General features: G+C 42.5%; 2 protein-coding genes and 1 long non-coding RNA gene across 11 annotated transcripts; 2 read left to right on the top strand and 1 right to left on the bottom strand.

The window, feature by feature from the left end:
* The first annotated feature begins 2,538 nt into the window (after window positions 1–2,538).
* Window positions 2,539–6,582, top strand: TUBB1 (tubulin beta 1 class VI). The gene is made up of 4 exons (XM_080627671.1): window positions 2,539–2,680; window positions 4,260–4,368; window positions 4,555–4,665; window positions 4,761–6,582. Exons 1-4 carry the CDS (start codon window positions 2,624–2,626, stop codon window positions 5,831–5,833), a joined length of 1,350 nt encoding a protein of 449 aa, XP_080483797.1. The 5' UTR covers window positions 2,539–2,623; the 3' UTR covers window positions 5,834–6,582.
* Window positions 6,583–8,866: 2,284 nt separating this feature from the next.
* On the bottom strand, window positions 8,867–23,713 carry PRELID3B (PRELI domain containing 3B). Of its 9 annotated transcripts, none has more exons than XM_080627673.1 (6): window positions 23,567–23,713; window positions 22,456–22,657; window positions 22,008–22,097; window positions 21,363–21,433; window positions 20,202–20,304; window positions 8,867–9,309 (listed from the first exon to the last, which is right to left on the bottom strand). In XM_080627673.1, the coding sequence occupies exons 1-6, from the start codon at window positions 23,596–23,598 to the stop codon at window positions 9,019–9,021; spliced, it is 789 nt and encodes a 262-aa protein (XP_080483799.1). In that variant the 5' UTR covers window positions 23,599–23,713; the 3' UTR covers window positions 8,867–9,018. The 9 variants fall into 9 exon arrangements, with proteins under 9 accessions (XP_080483799.1, XP_080483801.1, XP_080483800.1 ...); XM_080627675.1 differs by lacking the exon at window positions 23,567–23,713 and adding an exon at window positions 22,820–23,551 and having other exon boundaries at window positions 8,869–9,309; window positions 22,456–22,624; XM_080627674.1 differs by having other exon boundaries at window positions 8,877–9,309; window positions 22,456–22,624.
* LOC308226184 lies at window positions 9,204–22,466 on the top strand. Its single transcript, XR_013957854.1, has 4 exons — window positions 9,204–9,327; window positions 13,586–13,765; window positions 15,021–15,119; window positions 22,364–22,466. It is a non-coding gene; the product is annotated as an uncharacterized lncRNA (long non-coding RNA).
* Window positions 23,714–23,953: the final 240 nt, after the last annotated feature.

Genomic DNA, 23,953 nt, shown 5'->3' on the forward strand with positions numbered 1-23,953 from the left:
ATTGAAAACAAAGCATCACAGAATCCTCCCTGCACGTGTGTATTTGTTGCTAGTGGGTACTGTGGTGGCATTAAGAAAAAAAAAAAAAAACAAGAACAAGAGAAACAAAAAACCCAGTAACAAAAAAAAAACCCAACTGGCCTTTTGTGGTCTTGGCTTACTCCCATAGTCAGGGCTTTAGTATCTAGAGCTCTCTCTGAAGGCAATGGAAGCAGTGGGCAGCTGATAACAGACCCTGCAGGCCAGGCTGGTAATAGCTGTGCTCAGTGTCAGGCTGCTCCTAATCACCCCAATGCCAAAAGTCCCCCGACGCCAGGCCTGCCGCACCGTCCCCTCTCTCTGGTGACACTCACACAGCTAATCTGCACCAGCACATGTCCCGTGGCCGTGCCTGGGGACCACACTGGGCAGTTAACAGGCTTGAGGTTTCTTGGAGCTGAGAACAGGCCTGAAACCAAATCTACTGAGAACCAGGCATCTCGTGTGCCAGGTTTGGTGTAAAGAGCGACAGGGGGTTCACAGAGACACAGCTGGGGAGGAGAGGGGAGAGGCACAAACCCACTTCGGCTTCAAAGCCCCTCAGGTGCTTTGTCATGTGCCATCATTTTTAAGGCTCTGTAAGGAAGTGCTGCAGAGGAGGCACATGATTCCAAGGAGCTATTTTTAGCAAGAGAAAAACCAGTGTTATGTGATTGCACATTTCTTTTACTTCCTTTTTTTTTTTTGTTTGTTTTGCTTGTGACATGCTTTCAGTGAGAATAGTTATTGCTGAAATTGCCAGTTGTTTTTGGACAGCGAATTAGCATCTTCTTCATAAGTTGTGGCTACTGTAAATTGATGCATTGCATATTTTATGTGGTATTTATTTAGTGTCAGAATGCAGCAATTGAATGTACAACTCAGAATTGCACTTTTAGCTAAGCATAGGTGGTGAAAACAAAAATGAATGTGCATGAGTAAGATAAAATTGGCTTTCAAAGTAAACGTCCAAATAACCTTTCCAGAATTTTGTCTTACGAAACTCTAGAAGATATCTGTTGCCATTGTAGAAAATATCTACAGAGTGGCAATGGAACATCACTGCTTGTTTTCCTGAGTAAACTAAACTGTTTAGGGAATTCTGGGTTTTATAAATAAGAACACTGTTGTGTTTTAAGGAAACCAACTAATTTGACCTGAATTTAAGGTCTTGCTTTTCTTGCTCCCTGCTGAAGATGGCTCCCAAGCTATTGGCAGAGGATGGCAGAATGTTTGCTAGCTACTTTTGTGCAGTGCACTTCTGGTGCTGAACATTGTCTTAGGAGCAGTTGCCTGTTCCTCTGTTGCCTGGTGAAGGAAGTGGAAGTCAGCTGTGGTGGGGAAGTCTGGAATAGGCTGATGTTTCTTTTGGAACAATATGGAAGCTCAGAGATTCCTTATCTCTAGCAACGCATATTGTCAATGAGTCAAGTCCTTCCACTGTCATCTTTTAATGCAAAATAACTTAAGGTGCTTTCCTAATTATAGTTCCTTTTCCTGTCCTTAAAAGGAAAGCACTGACAGCTGTCTAACATGTAATAAAACTGCTATAAGCTTCCAGAGGACAGTCCATTCTGGGTTTCTGTTGCTCAGTGATATTAGTCCTGTTTATCAGCAGGCAACATGACTGTTGTGTTTTGTTCAGCCTCACATAATTCCCTTTAATGCAGTGAACATAATAGTTAACCTCAGTAGAACTGCATTTTCACCTCTTGCATTTTCCTGGCAAGTTCTGAAATACTAGATCTCAGATATAAGAAAATAAGAAAGATAAGAAATGCTGTATTTCTTAATGGCAGGAAAGGAAGAGAGGAAAAGGGGGAGTGGAGGGAGAGACCATCTATGCAAGTTAATTAGAAGTTGATTCAGATTTTAGATTGTCTGAAGTTGCTGGATTCTCATTAAATGTTTAAGGAAAGTACATCATTGAGAGTGCAGTTTTACAAGGGGTTTTCTTTTTTTCGTTACCGATCCTGCTCTCATCCTTTATGCAGTTAGGCACTGGGAATAATGCTTCATTAATGAACTATAAGCTTGCCTGGCAATGTGTTGAATGTGGTGATTATAGGGGGCTACTGCTCAAAAGTTGTTATTGGTTTTATTATGGATCTTGTCCTGTATGACTCATATGATGTTAAAACTTCAATTATGTGGCAGAAGCACATGTACTTAGTAAATTAAGGTCACTCATTTTTGGCCACAACCTCTATATATGTGTATGTATTTGTATATATATTACATATAAAATAATGAACCACAAATACAGTGAACACAGATATTAATGAACCACACTGTTTGCTGCTCAGAGAACTAGAATGAACTGTAAGGGGGGTGTGCGTGTGACAGTTTTCCAAGCCACGCAGTCATGTACCTGTGCTCTTGTACCCTGTACACAGGCAGTAAATAGGCACCTTGCCTACTGGTAGCAGCCTGAGGTTCTGGCTACTCCCCTTGCTGGCTGCGTGACAGTCCCACTAGTATAAAAAGGCCCCTTGGGGCGGACTGCGCTGGGTGTAGCTGATAGAGCAGCAGAGAGGGCTTGCGCTGGGGACTGCAACCACAAAACCTGTTGGGTTGTAGCCACCAAGGGTCTAAGCTACACAAAATGCGTGAAATCGTGCATCTTCAGATTGGCCAGTGTGGGAACCAAATTGGATCTAAGGTAAGGTCTCTTTTCAGTATTGGTCATTAGTAGTAAGGGCTCCCAGTGGTAGCAGGTCAAATGTTGTTACTGGATGGGGATTTTCAGGGGGAACTATTTGCTGCCTCAGTGGTAAGATGTATGGCACATTAGCAATGAATGCGAATATTTTGATGTGAAAGTCTTAAGATGGGTTTGCTCCTCATGCAAAGGCTAAGACTGTCAAAGAGTGAAACATCTGCAGTAACTATGTCACGGTGATTCTAAGTGAATTCCTGCTGAGACTCGTATTTCCAGGGGCACTAATCTAGTCTGTGAAATACTGGGACAAGTGAGGGAACAAATGATTCCAGGCCTGCGAAGTTGTGATGACAGCACTTGAGTTCAGCCATAAAGCAGTAACTCTGCCACACTGTGATCATTAACATGGGACTGCAGTAACCAGCAGAATGATCTGTGCTATCAGTGACCAACTAGGTTTTTCTGAGAGTGGCAGAAAGTGCAGTGAAGGATTCCTGTCTAACTGGCCACCTGTGGGAGGCTCTTTTTGTGATGTCATTTGGAGTACTTTTGTGTAGTTCACTGGCGTGCTTGGTACTTAGGAGAAGTCACTCATGGCTGAGTTTGTGTGCTCAGAGAAAAAACCCAACCAAACCTCACTACTTTTTGCTGCATGATATCCCTCTTTCTAATTGACAAGTTGTCCAGAACCAAAGGGTATCTGGGTTAATTTGGGGCCAGGAGGTGTTTGAAGACACATGTTAGCTGAAGGATTGCTCCCTTGTACTCTTCCTCCATTTCTTTCTCCCACAAATCTCCCACTTAATTCCCTTTATTGGAGCATGAAGCTGTGGATGGCCAGAGAACGTCATGTTAGACTAAGACAGAATGCAGGCAGTGTGGTAGTGTTGGCTTTGACCTGGAAATCACTTACGTGTAATAACACCTGTAAGAAAAGCACACATGGACACACCACTACAGCATGCATGTGCTGGCAGGAGTGTATTTGTACACTCAAAACAAGACTGGATGCTAACCCAGGAGACCTTTAACATTAAACCAGCCTGGTCATTATAAGTGGGTGGGTGTGTCACATTAACACTGCTGCGGCTGCTGCCTAGATAAGAGCCCAAGTACAGGACATCCATGTGAATGTCAAGATAGGACACTTAGGACCAACATCTGTTTGTGGAAAGCATTGCTAGCATACAAATATGGCCGAGCCGGCTTTGCCATGACACTTGTGCATCTCCACAGTCCACCGTCCCAGCTTTTATGTTAAGCTTATACCAACTAGTACCTGTGTTATTTAAACTAATATCAATCCTTTACCATAAAGGGACAAAATTGAGGGCCTCCACCTATTAGTACATGGGTAATAGCTAAGCCACATACGAAACTGTTGCCTTGAATTTATTTGGGGAGGGGGGAGAAGAGGATCCCCACTCTGATCTAATGAGTAAATGGCAAAACATCCCCCATTTCAGGCAAAATTCTCACTGTGCAGTCAGGCATGAGCACAGCAGATTTGGTGCTGAGCACATTGTCCTGAAGAAAGAGTAAATCTTTGTAAATGTGTTGAACCTGTTTCCATTTTCAGTTCTGGGAGGTGATAAGTGATGAACATGGGATTGACATCGCTGGAAACTACTATGGGGGCGCATCACTGCAGCTTGAGCGAATTAACGTCTACTTCAATGAGGCTTACTGTAAGTGCTTGGCACCATTTGGGTGCTGGCAGAGCAATTTGGAGAGCCAACATGGAGGTTAAAATAAGTAATTAAAAGATACATCCCCAAATCACTGTAGGGGGATTAGAGTTTTCAAAGCAGGTTATAAACTTGTCTCTTTGGCTTTTAACAGTAATTGTTCACATTCATTTTCTTTTGTCCTAGCCCATAAATATGTGCCCCGTTCTATCTTGGTGGACCTGGAACCTGGTACGATGGACAGCGTACGGTCTAGCAAAATAGGCCCACTCTTTCGACCTGACAATTTTATTCATGGTATGTACAGCCTGCTGTCAGCAAAGTAACTGGTGTCAGCTGTCACAGAATGGCCTTTTAACTCCCAACTTTGTGGCTGTTCTTTCTGTTTACAGGAAATTCAGGTGCTGGGAACAACTGGGCTAAGGGCCACTACACAGAAGGTGCTGAACTGATTGAAAATGTCATGGATGTGGTCAGGAATGAGTGTGAGAGCTGTGATTGCCTTCAGGGCTTCCAACTCATCCATTCGCTTGGTGGTGGCACAGGCTCAGGTATGGGCACACTCCTCATCAACAAAATCAGAGAAGAATATCCTGACAGGATTATGAACACTTTCAGTGTTGTTCCTTCACCCAAAGTATCCGACACAGTCGTAGAGCCTTATAATGCCATCCTCTCCATCCACCAACTAATAGAGAATACAGATGAAACCTTTTGCATTGACAATGAAGCTCTATATGATATATGTTTTAGAACTTTAAAGCTCACCAATCCCACCTACGGTGACCTCAACCACTTAGTGTCCCTAACGATGAGTGGTGTCACAACTTCACTCCGTTTTCCCGGTCAGCTGAATGCAGATCTGAGGAAGCTGGCTGTTAACATGGTGCCCTTTCCTCGCCTGCATTTCTTTATGCCGGGCTTTGCTCCACTGACAGCTCGAGGCAGCCAACAGTACCGAGCCCTCTCGGTGCCAGAGCTTACCCAACAAATGTTTGATGCACGCAATATGATGGCAGCCTGTGACCCTCGTCGTGGACGTTACTTGACGGTGGCATGCATCTTCAGAGGCCGAATGTCTACAAAGGAAGTGGATGAGCAGTTGTTGGCTGTCCAGACCAAGAACAGTTCCTACTTTGTGGAGTGGATCCCTAATAATGTCAAAGTGGCTGTGTGCGACATACCACCACGAGGCCTGAAGATGGCGGCTACCTTTATTGGCAATAACACAGCCATTCAGGAGCTCTTCATCAGAGTTTCAGAACAGTTCTCAGCTATGTTCAGAAGAAAAGCATTTCTCCATTGGTACACAGGTGAAGGCATGGATGAGATGGAGTTTTCAGAAGCAGAAGGTAATACCAATGACCTTGTGTCCGAGTACCAACAGTACCAGGATGCCACTGCAGATGTTGAGGAATATGAAGAGGTAGAAGCAGAAGCCAGCCCCGAAAAGGAAGCACAGTAAAAACAATGGCAATATCAAAACAGTCTCCAAATAAGCCTGTTGACACTCACTAAAAAAAAAAAAGCAATAACTATCACCTGCAGACCGAAAATAACACCTTTCAGAAGAATTCTCTGCGTCTGGCCAAAATATATCCAATATTACAATACAGTGCTTTTGAAATTAAGGGCAGCTGTGCTTCACTTCCTAAACAACTGTTGACACTGACTTGCTTTCAAAAAAGATCCACTGTGAATACAAGTTGTCTCCTAACAGCCTTTCTTGTAAACGTATTCACCTTTTGAAGATTATTGCCTGATACTGAATCTAATGTACAGCCTCTGTGGCTGTGTATAAATATATACCAGGATCATAAGCAACAGCAAAATATGCTACCAACTCATCAAATGTATTTATTCTCAGGTAAACAGTCCCTGTTTTGTTTGTGACCTTCTTACTGTTTCAGGACCATGCACACACCTGTAAGGGCTCCAAAGACAGCATTGTCTCTGTTATTACACACTCCACAGACTGATGTAGCTCTGCAGACAAGTGCAGTTCCTTAAGTTGCAGGAGAAGAGAGGAAACAACACAGGGCAAAAGACTGAATATGCATATTCTTACCTTTTTAAAAGTACTTTAATAGTTCTATCACATTGCTGGCTTATATTATTGCAGAGCTTGTATTCATTATCATTGTGTGGTTTGTTTCTATTTCAGACTATAGATTGACTTATTATTAGCGTACAGTGTTATAGACACTGTGTAAATGTCTTGATCTGCTTTGGTTTTTTTTCTCGTATATTAACTAAACTACTGTAAATTTTCTTCCTATCAGTACTACAAAGTGGAAAGAATGGTTTGCAGCTAGTTAGGTCTAAGTTCAACAGCAATCACTGAATCAAATGCATATCTTAACTTCAGAGAAAAAGTTTCTTGCCATTCACAGCCATCTACTTTACAATGTATTTATAATATTCTTTAAAATAAAAATTATATATTATTCCATAAAATATGTTAATACTTGAAACATTTGATAGACAAAAATCAGTTTATTCTTGTAACATGAGGAAATTGAGTGGTTTTTATACTCTTAGAAGAGTTTATTATACTGTTAAGAACATAATTCCTCATGTTTGAGACAACAGCAGTCCCATGGGCAGGGACACCTTCCCCTACAGCAGGTTGGTCCAAGCCCTGTCCAACCTGGCCTTGAACACTGCCAGGGATGGGGCAGCCACAGCTTCTCTGGGCACCCTGTGCCAGCGCCTCAGCACCCTCACAGGGAAGAGCTTCTGCCTTATGTCTAATCCAAGTCTCTCCTCTGTCAGTTTAATTCCCCCTTGCCCTGTCCCTACAGGCCCTTGTCCAAAGCCCCTCTCCACGTTTCTTGGAGCCTGTTTAGGCACTGGAGCTGCTCTAAGGTATCCCCATAAAGAGCCTTCTCTTCTCCAGGCTGAACCAGCCCAGCTCTCTCAGTCTGACTCCAGAGAGCAGAGCTGCTCCAGCCCTCACAGCATCTCCATGGCTTCCTCTGGACTTCCTCCAGCAGTTCCACATCCTTCTTATGCTGAGGGTTTAACCATAACCTTTAGCTGCATCAAACTGATTTTCACCAAGTTTGTTTTGTTCTAAGCACAAGTGGATTTTGAACACTATGATGACAGAGAATTTTAAAGCCAACCACTTCCAGCAGGAAACCAGCAGAGGTATTTTTAATTATTGAAGTTATATGCCTATATTCCCTGTTGACATAGGTTTTAGCAAAGAACACTTTTTTCTGAAGTTACAATCATTGAAGTAGGCAGAAACGTTTTAAACAAGGATTAAATCTCTTATTTATGTACTTGAACTGTTACCCTGAAATCCAACGAGATGTGCCTTAAACATGTTGCTACTAAATAGCAGGCTGTGATAAGAACATTATTCTATTTTAACACAAGTGAAAGATGAATGTCTCTGCAAAACGGACCACTTTGTTTTAAGAGGAACACCACTTCCCACACATGCATGTGTTTAACAGACATTTATTAGCATGTTGATGTGTACATAGAGGCAAGTTTTACAATTAATATGATGACATTATACTGCGAAGTCTTGAGCTTGTCCACAGCTTTGCCATTTGGTGCTGGAGTATTCACCACACATCAGTTCCTATGAGAGATTTAAAATACAAATTATTACATTCAAGAAGATGCACAAAGTATGCTTTGGACAAAAGGCAGCAACGTTTAATCTCAGACCAAGAATAACAGCTGTTGTAGTTAAGAGATTTCAGCTGCTCATGATGTATGCAGTGTCACAAATAAAGGTAAAGCATCTATCTTTCACATGTAGCGGATAACCTTTATACAAATAAATCTGCTGGTTAGAAGAAGCAGCAGTTCAGGGAGGCTGGCTGTTGGCTTAGTGAAAAGACAGGAAACCTCTGAGTGTTACTGTAGAAACCCAGCAGTTCTGTGCTAATTCTCTAACAACTTTGACCAAACCAAAGTCGTTCAAAGCCAGGTGCTGGTGAACAGAACATCTCACTTTACTGAACTAATGAGATGAAGCAGTTTCCTCTCCAATACACAGTCTGGCTGCAGACACCCGCACACGTTAGTGCTAAGCCAGACAGCAGCCTGCCCGGGTTTCATGCACGGAGATCAGAGCTGATCTTCCGCACACAGCATGAGGTGAACCACGCAGTTACCCCATGAACGCAGCCCACGCTGTGACAGCTGCACAGGAGCTGCAGTGCAGCACCCAGCCTGCTCACCTGACTTACAGCTTACTCCTTCTTGGGCTTCACGGTTTTCACCGTGGCCACTGCCGCCCTCTCTGCCTCCGCTTTGTACTGAGGCTTCATCGCCGCTCTCACAACTTGGGCGCAGATCTGGGAAAACCGGATGTAACTAAAACAGGGGAGAAAAGGGGGCAGAAAACGATGATGAGAACCAAACCCCTCCCCGAATCTCTCCCCCCCCGACCCCGCGAGGACGGAAGTCATCAGAGAAGCCCGGCGGCCGTGGGGCGGGTACCTGAGCCCGGCCTGCCGCCAGTACGCCACCATTGCTGCAGGCTGCGGCTCACACACACCGCAACCCACCCACTCTGCTCCCGGGCAAGGTCAGCGCCCGCCGGAAGGGGAAAGGCCGCAGCGCTACTCTCTAGCCAATCAACAACCAGGAGTTGTTGTTCCGCCAATGGGAATCCGAGTTACCTCAGAGAATCTGACCAACAGCATCTATTCGGTCGTTTCTCCAGTCAGAAGCTCTCTCCTCCGGCAGCGACCAATCAGAAGGCTGAACAATGACTCCTCGCACTTCCTCCTGAGGCGCCCCGCCCGCGCCACCTCCCGCCGGGAGTGTTCTCCCGCTGCAGTGGCGTGTTTTGCTCTGGTAGAAACCGTTTGGGAAAGGTTTGGGCCCTTCCCGGTTGGGGAGGGTCTCAGCTTCGCTTTCAAACGTGGTCAGCTGGGACGTGCCGTCCAAAACCGTGTGGGTGTGTGAGGTCTTCGTGATTCAGAGCAGGTAATTCGCCAGGAACACAGCACACGTTAGTTAGCTAGAGAGCAGAAATTAGAACCTGGCTCCTCGTTGAGGCTAACGGCTAGTTACATAGCACTTATGTATTAACTCATTCTTGAGTAGTCCTGTTCTAATACAAGAATCCAAGCAAGTAGTTAAAAGTGTGTATTTTTCCATCTAAAAAAGTTATTACCCCTCTGTGCCATAAGGTCTTAGCTTTTTCTAGATAAGACTAAAGAAGAAAATGTTTTGCAAACATGTGGAGACAGCGAGTTATAAACAGACTCTTCAGTTGGGAGTTCTGGTCCGTGTGTGGCCAAACTGCCATGTTCAGAGGTTTTTCCTGTCAGACGTGATGCCTTCGCATGGGATTTTTTGTGCATACATCTGAAATGCTCCAGCCCTCGCAGCATCTCTGTGGCCTCCTCCGGGCTCACTCCAGCAGCTCCATGTCCCTCCTGTGCTGTTACCCCAGAGCTGGATCGGGACTGCAGGGGGGCTCTCTGCAGAGCACAGTGGCTCTTGACTGGCTGCTCTCCCTCTGGGGGTGCAGTGCAGCACACAGAGGGGTTCTGGGCTGCAAGTGCACACTGACGGGTCATGGGGAGCTTCTTATCAACCAGTACCCCCAAGTCCTCCTGCTCTCATTCCGTTCTCCACCCAGCCTGTCTTTGTGTTTGGGATTGCCCCAACCCAGGTGCAGGACCTTGCACTCAACCTTGCTGAACTTCATGAGGTTCCCACCTCACAAATCTGTCAAGGTCCTTGTGGGTCACAGAGCACCAGTTGCAATACCAACTCCTGAGGAACACCACTCATCACAGTGCTCCACATTGCATACAACACAAATAACCGCAATACTTCCATTTATTGATGAAGTGCATGTTAGAGACATACGCTATTTTAATTCTAATGTCCAATGTTTTGATAGGTAAAATAGTTATCAATAAGATTATTTTAAGCCTCATGCCACAAATATACCTTGACAGAAAAAAGTTATGCTAGCTGAGTTGGACACCTTTCTTCTACCTATGTGTCCCTCTGTTCCTGCCCCACACCTCTGGTTCCTCTCCCTACTCCTTGTCTTACCTGCTCTTTTCCCCCCGTTTTCTTTTCCCACCACATCTCTCTCTCTACCTCCACGTGAAATGCCTCTGCCTGCAATTCTGCAGTGCTCTCAGGTTTAAATCCGTAATGGGAGACATACAACTTGGATGTAACTGTTTGCGCATGTAGCTCTATTCACTATTTCTTGGTCTTGACAGATATAAATTCAGCATGAATTAAAAACGTTAAACCTCTGGGAGAGGTACCATGCTGAGACAGAATGGAAATGAAATTAGTGACAGAAACTGTGCTCTACAAAAATTCCAGAATACATTTTGTTGTTTAGGCAGCTGTGAACAAGGCACCATTATAGATCTGTATGACCTGTTTTCATGCCCATTTCTGTTTAGATGCTAGGATATCTTTGTAAAGCCCTAAACTTTCCTCAGATAAGAACTTTGAGACAGAATTTAGGAAAGAGCACATAACGGAGGTAAGTTTGGAAAGATACAGGGAGGTTGCAGTGAGAAGGGACATGTCAAGAGGGTTAGATGCAGAGATCAAGAGAAGCTGAAGCGGTGCAGTTAGCAACATCCAGAAATGTGGGAGTGGATAGGTCTGGGGGAACTAAACACGTGAGATTAGAAATGTCCAAAGAAACTGACGAAGTGAGGGAAGAAGCATCGTGAAAGGTGAGATTGGAGACATCCAGAAAGGGTGTAGGAATGAGATGAGAAACATCCTCAGAGGTTGACGAAGATAATCCAGAGGAGCCTTGAAACATGAAATAGTTAAAATTGGTGAGATCTAGTGAGTCTGAAGAGCTTGAAGAGGTGTGTTCTGAGACACCTAGTGAGGGTGGAGGGATTGTATAGGAGTCCAAGGAAGCTGAGGAGTTGTGACTGGAAATACCTGGGGAGGATGAAGAACTGACACTGGAGAGGTCTAGAGACGGTGAAGAAGTAGGACTGGAGAAATCTGGGGAGGATAAAGAGGTGAGACTTGAGAGGTCTAAGGAGGCTAAAGAACTGTCACCAGAGTGATCCAGAGATCCTGATGAAGTGAGACTTGATAAGTCCAATGAAATTGAAGAGGTGAAACTAGAGTGCTCCCAGGAATCTGAAGAGGTGAGACTGGAGATCTCTAAGGAGACTGAAGAGGAGGTACTAGAGAAGTCTGAAGAGGCTGAAGATGTGAGACTTGAAAGGTCCAGAGAAGATGAAGTGAGGCTGGAGAAGTCCACAGAGGACGAAGAACTCAGACTGGATAAATCCAAAGAATCTGAAAAGGGGATTTTAAAGAGTTCCAAGGAGGCTGAAGTCTTGACACTGGAGGGGTCCAGGGAGGCCAAAAAATTGAGACCAAATAGGTCCAGGTAGATTGAAGAGATGACACTGAAAAGCCAAATAAACCCACAACATCACTGGTGTTAAATCAGAAGTATTTTAAACTAAAGAGCTCTAATAACATGCTAAAACAAGCCAGAAAGACATAATGAAGCTAAATAATACTACTTTTGAAAATAACTAAGCATACAGTCTTCATCTTTATGTCTCTTAGCAGTTTCTCTTTTGGTAGAGAAACACCTTAGTAATAAGAGCTCACAGACTTCAGTACAGAACTACAAGTACAGAAATACAAGTACAGTGACTCTTCCTGATGATTCTAACAAAAATGGCAAATCAGTATTTTTCTCTGCAGCGTGTGCAAAATGTCTTTGGGTAGCTAGCAGTATGCTAAACTGATTCTGTGACTACAAAATACACATTTTAGCAACATCAATTCTACTTGTTTTTCAGAGAAGAAGAGGTCTTAATACTTTTATTTTGTACTTCTGGACATAAAACCTGTACTAACAGATTTTTTTTATTTGTGGTTTGAATGATTTAATGAAAATATCCTCAAGAGAGGTTCTGATAGAAGGCAGACATCTTAGTAAAAAGGGAACAGAACAGCTTATATTGCAGTTCATAAAGGTGCATCTAATTATAGTATGAGTAGATCAAGAGGCTGATCCTACAGCTGCCTTCTTTCGTCTCAAGACTGTGCTATGGAGCACAGTAGTTGAAACCTGCTGTTGCCCTTCCAGACGTAGGCACAGCAATACACATAGAAATTCTTCAGAAAGTCATTACAACAGTATTTTATGGACCAAGAAAGTTAAAGATACACTTGAAAGATACAGGAGGCTGCAGCTTCTTAGGTGAATGCACCCAAGCTTTGCCCGTGTTATTACACAACTGATGTCCAGATGCATATATAATGGATTTAACATAATCACCATGGGTGGAACTCCCACTGAGGTCACCTCTTAACTGAAGCAGGTGTCTGCCTGTCTGACAGAAATAGTGTCTTCCTATGCACATACTAAAACTATGGGGATTTAGCATAACACAAAATCTACCAGGCTGAAAAAAAAGCTGCTTATGTACCAATGATGAAACCCCAATTCCTGAATACAGTTAATATTTATTCGTAATGCATCTGTAATTTTAGAGCTCATGCAACATGACTGTAATTCTGTCAAGAGTACAATGTTTGTAGGTCAAAAGGCAAAAGCTAATTTTTCTTAACATGTATAATTTGTGATGAAACAAGTCTGCTTACTGCCCTATATTCTTAAAACAATGAAAATAAGTAACCCCTTAAAAAATACCCCTTGCTGTCTAACACTATCATTTTGTGACTGACTTCAATCTCAAGTTTCTCAAGTGCATTGTAAGGAGAATAACAAACTATACAAACGGCATATGACAACAGAAGAAAAAGCATCAACATGATTTCCAACAGACTATAAATTCCATCATCTCTTCCCTGTATTTCTTCTGCCTTAATTTAAAGTGTACAAAGTTATTGCCCATTTTCCTATGAAACAACACTGTCAAGAAACATGGAATTACAGTCACTATTATATAAAATGTACAGGTCAGTAGTAATGCTTCCTACCTTTGATAGCTGTGGATTTATCTCCTTTCTCTGCCTGTGTAAGCCATATTGGGTTGTGCTGGTAAAGCTCTGCTGTTCTCTCTGCTGATGACCCTAATCTGTTCCACAGCTACTGGAAATCATGCCATGCTGATGACAATATGGGTCGTCTCCTATTAAATCTCCTCTCATCTAAGTACAACACTGCACAGAGCACCAGCAGAAAATATGCTGAAATTAGCTCTAATCTTAAGATAAAGTTGCAGTTCTGTGATGTTTCTTATTACAGGACAACATTTTCAAGGTTCATTGATGAAGCAGATGAAGACATTAATTTCTAACTTTTGGACATCTGGATTAAAAGTAAAAATAATTTTGCAGAGTCATCCAAGTTCCCAGCTGTCCATTCTACAAAATCTGGCATAAAATAGGCCCTGGAGGGACCCAGGATCTGCAGAGCAGAACTCAGGTAGGCTCGTGTTTCAAGAACCTTGTGCATTATGGCCTATTTTAATGTGTTTAATAACTTTTGTTAGCTTTATGAATGTTGTTCTGACAAAATAGCATAATAATGTAAAACTTTGTCCACAGCTGATGATAATGTTGAGTAAAGGTTTTAACCCCCCCCAAGGTGACACCAACAGCTGGAGCCTGTTTCCAGAAATTTGTAGGTCTCAGGTGCTTATGCTTCTTTGAAATACAAGGGAGACTTAGGAACCTTGGTAAATAAGGGCCATTAGTGCATCTCACTCTGCAGATAGGGAAAAATATCACCTGTGCAGTAGCAGCCTGCTTTGTCCTTTCTGTTCTTTCGCAGGAAAAGCAAGGAAATGGCATAGCTTTCTGAAATGTCTCTCAAACCTGGCAATTATAGAGAAAATAAAACTGCACAGAGCATCAGGCTGTGTGCTCCTAGTACTTCAGTTAGATCATTTGGAGCATGACACAACTGTAAAATATAAAGAAATTTCACGTGTGGGTTCTGATACACACTTCCTTACTCCCAGCTTCACAACTTGCCTACTAAATTGTGCTGCAGCTGCTATATGTAAATGAGTTTAAATATAGATAAACCGGCACAGTTATCTCATAGGTAAATAATATCTACTTAGTCCCCAAAAAACAAGAAGAACTCATCCAAAGGATGCTACATGTCATAATGTAAAACAGATTCCTTACCAGGGCACCCACAACGTTGAACAGGCTCTAGGAATATTAAAGTTCACAGCAGGAGCAATTGTTTGATTTGATGTAAAAAGGATTGGGTACGTGATTTAGGAAAATATTTTCTACATATGTTGTTCATGTTATTATATTGTAGCTGATATATTCAGTTTGATAATATATAAACTAGTTCAGTTTTTAAACTTTTTGGTTGAAGTACTGCCAAACTTTTCTAGAGAACAAAAAAAATGTAAAAAGGCGACCTTGTGCTGAACTTTATATGCGTCTGAGAAGAAAGACTTTAACTTACCAATGTTACCGTTTTACAGAACTGTAATTTTTACTGCTTAATTACATTATTTGATGCTGCAAACACTTTCTAGTAGATGCAATATGAAATTATTGTAATACACATTGCAGAGAAAACATAATTTCAGCCCACCTGATAGCTTCCTACAGATAAGGAAATCCTCCATTTCTATTCCTACAGTGCCTCTCACCTTGCTTCTGGCTGCCTAAAGATGATACTGATTCTTCTATTCTTTTTCTGGTTCAACAAGGGGTGGGAAGACTACTACCTTCAGTGCAGGGGAAGAAGTAGAACGGCACAGCCAGGAAGAAGGAGGCAGGCAGACACACATAGGACTGTTTCCTTTAAGGTAAGCAATTAGTTAAGGTTACCTGTAACATGTACCCTCACTTTTAGAATAACTCAATCCTATGGCAACATACAAAGCAAAGCCATCAAATTACTTGAGAAACTACCATGTTTAGTGCAAGTGAAAGAACATGTTTCACTTTGAGAAACAGAAGGATGCTAAAACCACTCGGTGCTTTCACACAAGCTCTCTTTATCAGAACTCTTCAGTTCTTCTATAAACATGAACCTCAGCCAGATGCTGATCTTTCCTCTGAACTGTCTGTGCCACAGGGCTTTAACAGACAATGGGTGATGAAGTTCACCGTACATAACATTTATTGGAAATACACTAGAGTGTACAGTTTAACTTCAAGTACAGACCACAACAGAAAGATCAGCAGTTGTAGGAAATGTGGTTAAAGTATTTTCTCTGTTTTCCAAACCAAAAACCTGGTTTACATTTATAGTTAACTGCTGTCACTGGGTAGGTGCCGACAGCCATTGTCAGCAAGAAGAAAGATTTCTCAGGTAAATTAACCCTTTTTAAAAGTACTTAGTTTTTGTTGCTGACTGAAGACAGTGGTATTATTTTAGTGTTCATACAGACACAAGTTGTTTCAGTGTCACAGAAAATTCACGATTTTTTTCTTCCACGATAGCAGCTTTCATCATTTCAGACTGTCAAAAGCAGTACCTTGCAGAACACAAGTAGTAAGCAAACCTTACTAGGTGCACAAATACAAGTCTTCAACACTTTTTAGTGCAGATGGATACATGGAAACTAGACACCTACACAGATCAAAAAAATTTTAAACCCAATAGACATGTTCCTAGAATGCCTTGCAGTTACTATAAAACAAGTTAAACATTATATTGCTGCTTGAGCCATCTTGAACCTGTTTAAATCAAGAAGTGTAATTTACTAAGTTAACACCAAAATCCCAGCACTGGTATGGCCAATTCTTATATTACCTGAGGAAAAGTCATTTTTGCATTTCTTTTTTCAACTTTTAGATAAAGATTTAAGAACCTTTCTATAGGCATGTGGCAACGTCCATATAAGCATTTAACAATTGGAGAGCACAGTGTTTCCAGCAGAACCAGCGGGTGATGCCAGTGTTCAGTCACAAAAAAAGAGGGCACTAAGCTTGCCAAGACTTCAAACTTCCAACTACTGCAATCTAAAATTCTGATTTTAGATCAATTGTAATAGCATTTCTAGATACAACTTGCTTTAGAACAGTTCTTTGGAAACTTGTACTATGTTCCTCCTCCTGGCAGGAACATGAGAAAGTTACCCAAATGATTACTGAAAACTTCAGGTGATCAGTGAGAACAAAAGATTTAATGGTGCCATCTTAAATATTCTCCAAGTCATTTAGCTTTGGCTCTAAAAGCTAAATGGCCTGGAGAATATTTAAGACTTCTCACTTTCTCACTTCTGTTCTATTTCTCAGCAAAGTTATTTGCACAAGTTCAAAATTTAAGTGATTTAAAAACGGGTAAGTTGAAACACTAATCCATTTAGTCAAGCTGCAGCAGGTAGCAAATCCAGAGGCCCCACCACCAATCTGTTTACATTGTTCCACCTCTCCCCTCCCTCCCGTTTTCTTTCTCCCTAGCCCTTTTAAGCTTTGTCCCTCCAGCCATAGCTCCTCTTACCCACCTCCTCCATTCCTTCTAACCACCAGAACCCACAGTTTCTCCACACTACCTCAGGCTGCACTTTTTGCAATGCCAGTGCATTCATGTGTAGCATCCTACATTCATCAGAGCACTGTCAGCCATGACACAGCCCTGCAGAGCACTGTGACACTGATCCACAGGTAACATATGACTTGCTGAAGTGGCCAGCAAAGAAACCACCCGCATATCTATGTGCATACGTATGTATGGGTGCTGAGCCCAGGGCAGGCATCTACATCCCTTTCCATATACATTGTAACTGCTGTGGACAGCTGTCCACTCCCTATCAAGCAAAGCTACTTTAGGTGAAATCTCTTCCTGTGAGACTTTGAGGTCAACACATGGAGCTGTTAAGTGACTATACAGACCAAAACATTTTGTTCTCTTCTGCTCTTAACAATAGAGAGCATTATCAATCTCAGTCCAAGTACACTGACAGTCATTCCACAGGATCTAACAAACTGCAGTCTGGTGTGTCAGATTTGCAGAAAAGCAGAGTTACTCAGAAGTAAAAAAGAGCACAGCAGCTATAAATGTGCATTTTAGGATATGAATTTCAAAAAGCAGATACTAACTCCAGAATATTTATTCACCTTCACCCCCCTCATCTTACTCACCTAGTAGTTATAAAAAACAAAGTTTCAGAGTAGCCAGAATTCAGATAAAGTTTTATTTAAAAACTGCCACATACTCTGGCAGAGTGAGAATGCAGGCAAATAAATAAAATAGCATAAAACAAGGATCTTTCAAGCTGTTGAATGCTTGCAAAGATTAAACAGTAAGTTGGTTTTTTGTTCAGTGCAAAGGCAAACTGTGAGTCCTTGTGTGGAAAAATCAGGAAAAGAAAACTACCAAGTAGTACTAATGGCTAAACAAATATTTCAGATGAGTTTCAAGCATTGTATTTTTATCAGAAATGATGGTACAGTTTTGCAGAAGTTTCATGTATACCTTTTAAATTGAAATGCTAGTTCAGTTGTAATAATCTCCTATAAAAGCATGGCAAAGCTTAGTGATTTCAATTCAGTAAGTCTCAAACCATTTCTTTTTAGAAAAATATTTAGAATAGTTATATTTTAAAAAGTTATATTTCTACACACAACCCCCACACCTGTTTTCTTCCCCCTACCCAAGTCTTACAGAAGAATGTTCTTGTGTGTTTACAACTTAAAATAATCTCTGGTTGTCTATATAGCAGACACTATTCAATAGAGAATTCTGATAACAGAAATGGCATGCAACATAAAATATACTGGACAGGTGACATTACAGTTTTCAAAGACTTAAGAGAGTCTTGAAATCACTTGAAAGCTTAGAATCAAAATTCCAGCAAGAGCCTCTGGCACCAAACTACAAGCATCAACTCGTTCAGGGCTGTGTCCCTCCATTTTCCCCCTCACACTGAAGAATCCTCCTGGGACAGATGGCCCCTGCTGGAGTCAACAGGACTACCAGCAGGCTGGCATACTATGTGAGGATGGCAGGGTCTGACCTTTACGTTCCCACAGCTCATGACTGGTGACAGTACCAAGAATCTATGACGAGTACCGAGAACTGTAGAACACTATATTCTCAAAGTTTTCATTTAAACAGCCTTGTATCGTGAGCAGATTATTTCAGAAGGTAAAGGAACTTCTGGAACTTAAGCCAATTTAAAGGACAATACAATATTCAGTTGATGTAAGGTTATTTTTGGTGCATGACCAAATTAACGAGTATACTGTTAAAATTCATTAATATTACTTTTATGTTTAGGTATCTTTTTAGCCAAATATACAAAGATTTTTTAGATCTTTAAGTGTTTCTTTGAAATTCTGAAATGAACACCTACTATTCTTAAACATCCTAGCAGCTTGCAAGATTTCATGCATATTGTACCTCTGTAGTTAGTGGGCTTTTAGAAATGGAGATACTTACTACAGGAGTTTCAAACTGGATTTTATTTTCAGTTACGGCACACCCAGCTCACTAATGTCGCACTTCAGAATAGAATTTAGATCTTAACAGATAAGAGACAATTTGTATGTTTTACCCATATTGACTGCAAAACCATTTGAGTACCATGTTAGCTCAACCAGTCAAGTTAAAAAGCTTCTCAAAAGATATTTTGTACATTCTTCCATATTTCAAGCATCAAGTAATAAACTTTCTATTAAACAAAGTTGTATCACACAACTATGGAGAATTAACAAAGAGAACAATGATGGAACAAACCATTCTGCTTAATTTTGGGCTTGGTCCCAAAAGAGGTAGTCCATAAGTTATACACACTCATAAAAATTCCACGGAAGTTAACCTAACATGCAATCTCCCACCATACGCAGCCTCATCACTAAACGAGGCTATTTCATATCTGAAAACATTACAAGTTAGTGTTCATGTAAGGAACTACACTTGAAATTATTTCTTCATCTGTAACCTGGTTCAGCTGAACCAATATATTAACTGGGCTTTGCCATCAACCTCCTTATTAAGAATGCAGCTTTTCTCCAAATTAAATTTAAAACCTGCCTAATACACAGGTATGCCTTTAAATAACAAAGGATACATGTATTTAGACTTGGAGAGAAGCTTCAGATTATTAAGCCTCCTTAGTAATACAGGTATATTTACTGTCATTTCTCTACAAACGCTGCTGCTGCCATTGAATTCCTCATGGTTCCTCTTGCTGAAGCTGCAAACTCTTCAATCTCTGCATTCAGCCTATTAATTACCCATTCCAATGCTTCACGGCCCTACAGTTAAAGAAAAATTTATCAGTGTATAAATCTTAGTAAATAAAGAGGGTTACACCCTGTCTAGCTGAAAATGACTAGACACAATAGTTGAAAACCAAAGGAAAGGTACAGAAATACAGGCTTCTGTGGTACTTCTTACTTCAATAACTGGAGTACTGCAGGAACACATCCTGCCTTACATTCCATGAAAAAAATGCCTTATGTGAGCACTGCTCACATTATGAGCAACAAAAGTTTTTATCCAGATTGCTTTATCATTCTTGAGGCTGAACTCAAGACATCTTTGGATTCCTAGAGAACCCTCAACTAAAACACCACTTTGTTACTCCCGCACAACTACTTCAGATCTGTCTTTTTCAATAACAAAAAACTAATGGATGCCATCAGGAGGGCAGCAAAAGCATGACAGTGCCAGACTTGTTGAGTGGAGATGGTTTTTTCCAGTGAAGAGTCAGGGAGCTTTGCCAATAATAATTTATTATCTCCATTCACAAGAGTAAAAAAAATAAAAATAAGGAAGTTCAGCAAGCTGAGCATTCAGTCTCTACAGTAAAGACAACAGAACTGTGTTTGTCCCTTCCCAAGGCTGCTGTCAAAGCCAAAAAGTAAAATAGAAATTTTTTTCCCCTTTGTCCTTTAGCCAGTGGTCACACATTATACACAAGGATCATACTTACTTTATTAGCATTGGAAGAAATTGTGTTTGCCATTAGCCCTTCTAAGTAACTGCTGAGACTTACACCTTTTACTGATATTATTGCTTCTTGTGTCAACATGGTTCTGAAACAGAGCAAGAAACAGAATTATTCTAAGTAGCTTAAAAAAATAATGCATTGCTGAAAGAAAGTCATTCCTTCCCAACAAACATTCTCTTATAGGCTTTGCTGTGTAACACAGAACTTCCCCAGAAACATAACCCATTTCCACAGTGTACAAATGCTTTATTAGAGGGTAGATTTAGATTAGATACTAGAAAGAAGTTTTTCCCTGTGAGGGTGCTGAGGCCTTGGCACAGGTTGCCCACAGAAGCTGCGGCTGCCCCATCTGTGGCAGTGTTCAAGGCCAGGCTGGATGGGGCTTGGAGCAACCTGATCTAATGGAAAGTGTCCCTGACCATGGCAGGAGGTTGGAACTAGATGAGCTTTAAGGTCCCTTCCAACCCATTTTATGATTTATGCTTCTATTCATAAAATAAAATCCATGAGTCTCCATTAAGTGGAAGTGTCCCTTTATGCATCTTTAGCAGCTGGAAGAGTGAAAACAGCAGATCTGGAGTGAAGGTATATTGGGAAAACAGCATTAAAACATCCCCTTCAACAACAGGGATTTAACACTTCTGACCAAGAAACAAACCTCTTATGTTGGAATCTCTGGAAAGATCCTTCAGAATTATAAATAATTCCAGCAATACAGCCTCAGAAAGCTCTAATTCTGCTTCAGAAAAATCCCCAAACCAACCAACAAACTAAACACCAAAACCCAAACCTCAAAAGTTATACACTACAGGGAGATAGATGTGCCTTCTAGTGCAGGTTTTGTGCTCAAGTAGATAAGGTGATCAAGAATAGGGCACCATAACTGAAGCAGAAAACTCAAGTTACTGACAGGACACAAGACAACACCTGAAAAGCTGATCTGAACTGGGCTCTGTCATAGTGTGACATTGCGTGTCCCACCAGTGCTCTGCAGAAACAGTGTCACCAGAGAGAATGGCAGTCCATTTAATTCTTTTTGAGACAAGGTGTAAACCTCATCTCCTGTTCAAGAGAAACCATGGAAATTTTCAAAGTCAGACTCTGTACTACTTCTAGGCAACGTCAGAACACAGAGGTACTTACTTGTATGGGTCATGAGGGTGTGGTTTATAGACAAGCCTCTCATCTACTGACACTAGATTTGTAAATGAAATCTGCAGAATACAAAACAAGATTACCCCTTGATAAAAATATTAAACAAATGTAGTAAATAAACCTGCAGATTCAAAACTACGCTTCTATGTCAGATTAAACATTGTACTTTCCCTGCAAATATTAGGGTTGAGATTTCTCTATGTTGAAAAATCAGTTGCTGATATGGTTCCCTTTCCATAAGTTTCTGTGACATTTACCATTATAATTACCCCATTTATAACAACATTTCAACAGTGGGATTGGGAAAATTGAGCAGTACAAAGAGCAAAATCAGGAAACAGTGACTGTGTACACCAAATGGCTTTTAGAAGTTCCTTTTCTTGATGCTTCACCCAAAACTACTCCTGTCCTGCTCATCAGCATGTTCACCTGCTTCCATCCTGACAAGTTCCAAAAAGCCAGTAGCACCTTCCTGCAAAGCAGAACTGGTCCACTATGAACACGCTACATAAACCTTTAACTTGTATTGTTCCAGTGCAATTTTCAGGTAATTTTCAAGATTAATTTCCTTTTCCAATTTACAAGGTATTATAATCTGCAGTCTCTTTCAGTTGCACAAACACAGCTACTTACATTGCTGGATTTAAGCTCCATTGTTTTTTTCACCGGATCAACAACAGAGTGCTCCTGAACATAGGTCTTTGTTCTGCACGTGCCGATAAGCTAGAAGGCAGGCAAACATATACAACATTAATCATGCAAGCCAGCTATTTTTTAGTGCCTTTAAAGACAGAAGTATCGCACAGACACTGAGACATCAGAATTAGAGTTTCACTTAAAAAAATTATTCAGTTGAGGTAGATACCATTTTCAAGATGGAAACAATCTAAAGCTCTGGCAAGTTTTTGCTATGAGGAAGTCCCTACATGTACTGCTGCTGAGTTTTCCTCAGCAGGTACATAAATGCTTATCTTTTCAAACCATTACAGTTATGAAATGATACGCATCTATTACAACACCTGACTCACAAGCTTCCCTCACCCTCCGGCATCCTTTGCAAGCTCTGCGACAAGACACATACCGATTTCACAATGGAAGGTATTCCCCATTCTGTACTAAGGAGCCGGTGGCTGTGCAGCTTCCCGCTAGGATCAACGTGTCTGTCCAGCACGTCGACACCAACCACACTGGGGTTCATGGGATTTGGGTATTTCTGCATGGCGGCCGTTGTCACAGTTTCCCAGGGGTGGCTGCCAAACCAGAACCAAGACAGAGTTGTACACCTTTTTTTAATGTGATTTGTAGTAAAAATGAGCACATCAATCAAATGGTATTTTTAAAGCAGTTCATTTTCCAGTTCTCAACCCCACAAATACCCTTCCCTAAAGGAAAACACCCATTTTGCAGGTTGGGCAGAGGTACACAGAAGGTCACATACAACACACCTGATTCATCAGGACTCCTGAGCTCAACTACCTTGTAGCTTCTAATTCGATATGAATGTTTTCCCTGTGACATAATGCTGAAAGAGTGCAGCTTTTATGAGGCTTCAGGAACAATGGAGCAATTTATTAAGCTGTTACTTTCCTCCAACAAGTAATTTCTTCGGATTATTTTTCGGCAGAGGTGTTTTGGGGCAGTGGAGCCCCAACAACATTAACGGACTCCTAACACTTCGGTCAGTCATACACCCGGAAAGCAAGTGCAGCACAAAGCCGATCTTCACCACGGCCGACACTGTAGGTATGCCTCCCGGTTCAGTGGGAAGCGGCTTCCACAGCCTCACCGGCTACGCCTCCCCAGAAGCCACCGGCTAATGGCAGGCCCCCGCCAAGTCGGCAGCGATGCCCGCGTTCTGGTAGTTTAACTGCGCCCCAGCCGCCCGGAGGGCGCCCCCCGAGCTGGCAGTAGGCTTGGTGCTCTGCCCACCGCGGCCGCATGCCTCAGAGTTGTGCCCCGCCACCGGCGAGCGGCTCCCCGCGGAGAGTGACCCCGGGGCGCAAGGACGCGCAGGGGGAAGGTCAAGGGAGGCGAGCGAGCACGACCGCCGGAGCAGGGCCGCTGCACCGGGCCGGGGCAGACGGTCTGCAGGCCGGGAAGCCCCCTCAGCCCCTGGCCCCCAGGAGGAGCAGCCGCCATCCCTGAGACCAGCCCTATTACTCCCCTCATGCCTTCTCCCGAGCCACACTCACTCGAAAACATGCTCCGAGGTCCAGATCTTCATGGCGGCGGCGGCGGCGGCGGGTACCGGGCGGCGATGGGGGCAAGGACCAGAGGGACCGCTACCGCACTCTCCTCACACTCCACCGCCCCGGTACCCACGGAGCCCGGCACTTCCACCAGCAGCGGCTGCGCCTGCGCAGTCAGGAACGAGACACAGCACCGCCTGTGGGCGCGGAACGCTGGCATCCAATCGGCGCGCGGCGCCGCCTGGACGTCAGGAGTGACGTAGCGAGTGAAAGTCACGCAGAGGGCTCTCGGTCGCGGGTGTTAGGCGCCTATCGGGAAGCCCGGCCGCTTGACTGCGCCTGCGTGGGGCTGCGCCGGAAGGTGCTGTCTTCTCGGCGTTCCTAATGTGT

The sequence above is a fragment of the Psittacula echo genome (assembly GCF_963264785.1).
Source record: "Psittacula echo genome assembly, chromosome: 12".
Taxonomy (NCBI): Eukaryota; Metazoa; Chordata; class Aves; order Psittaciformes; family Psittacidae; genus Psittacula; species Psittacula echo.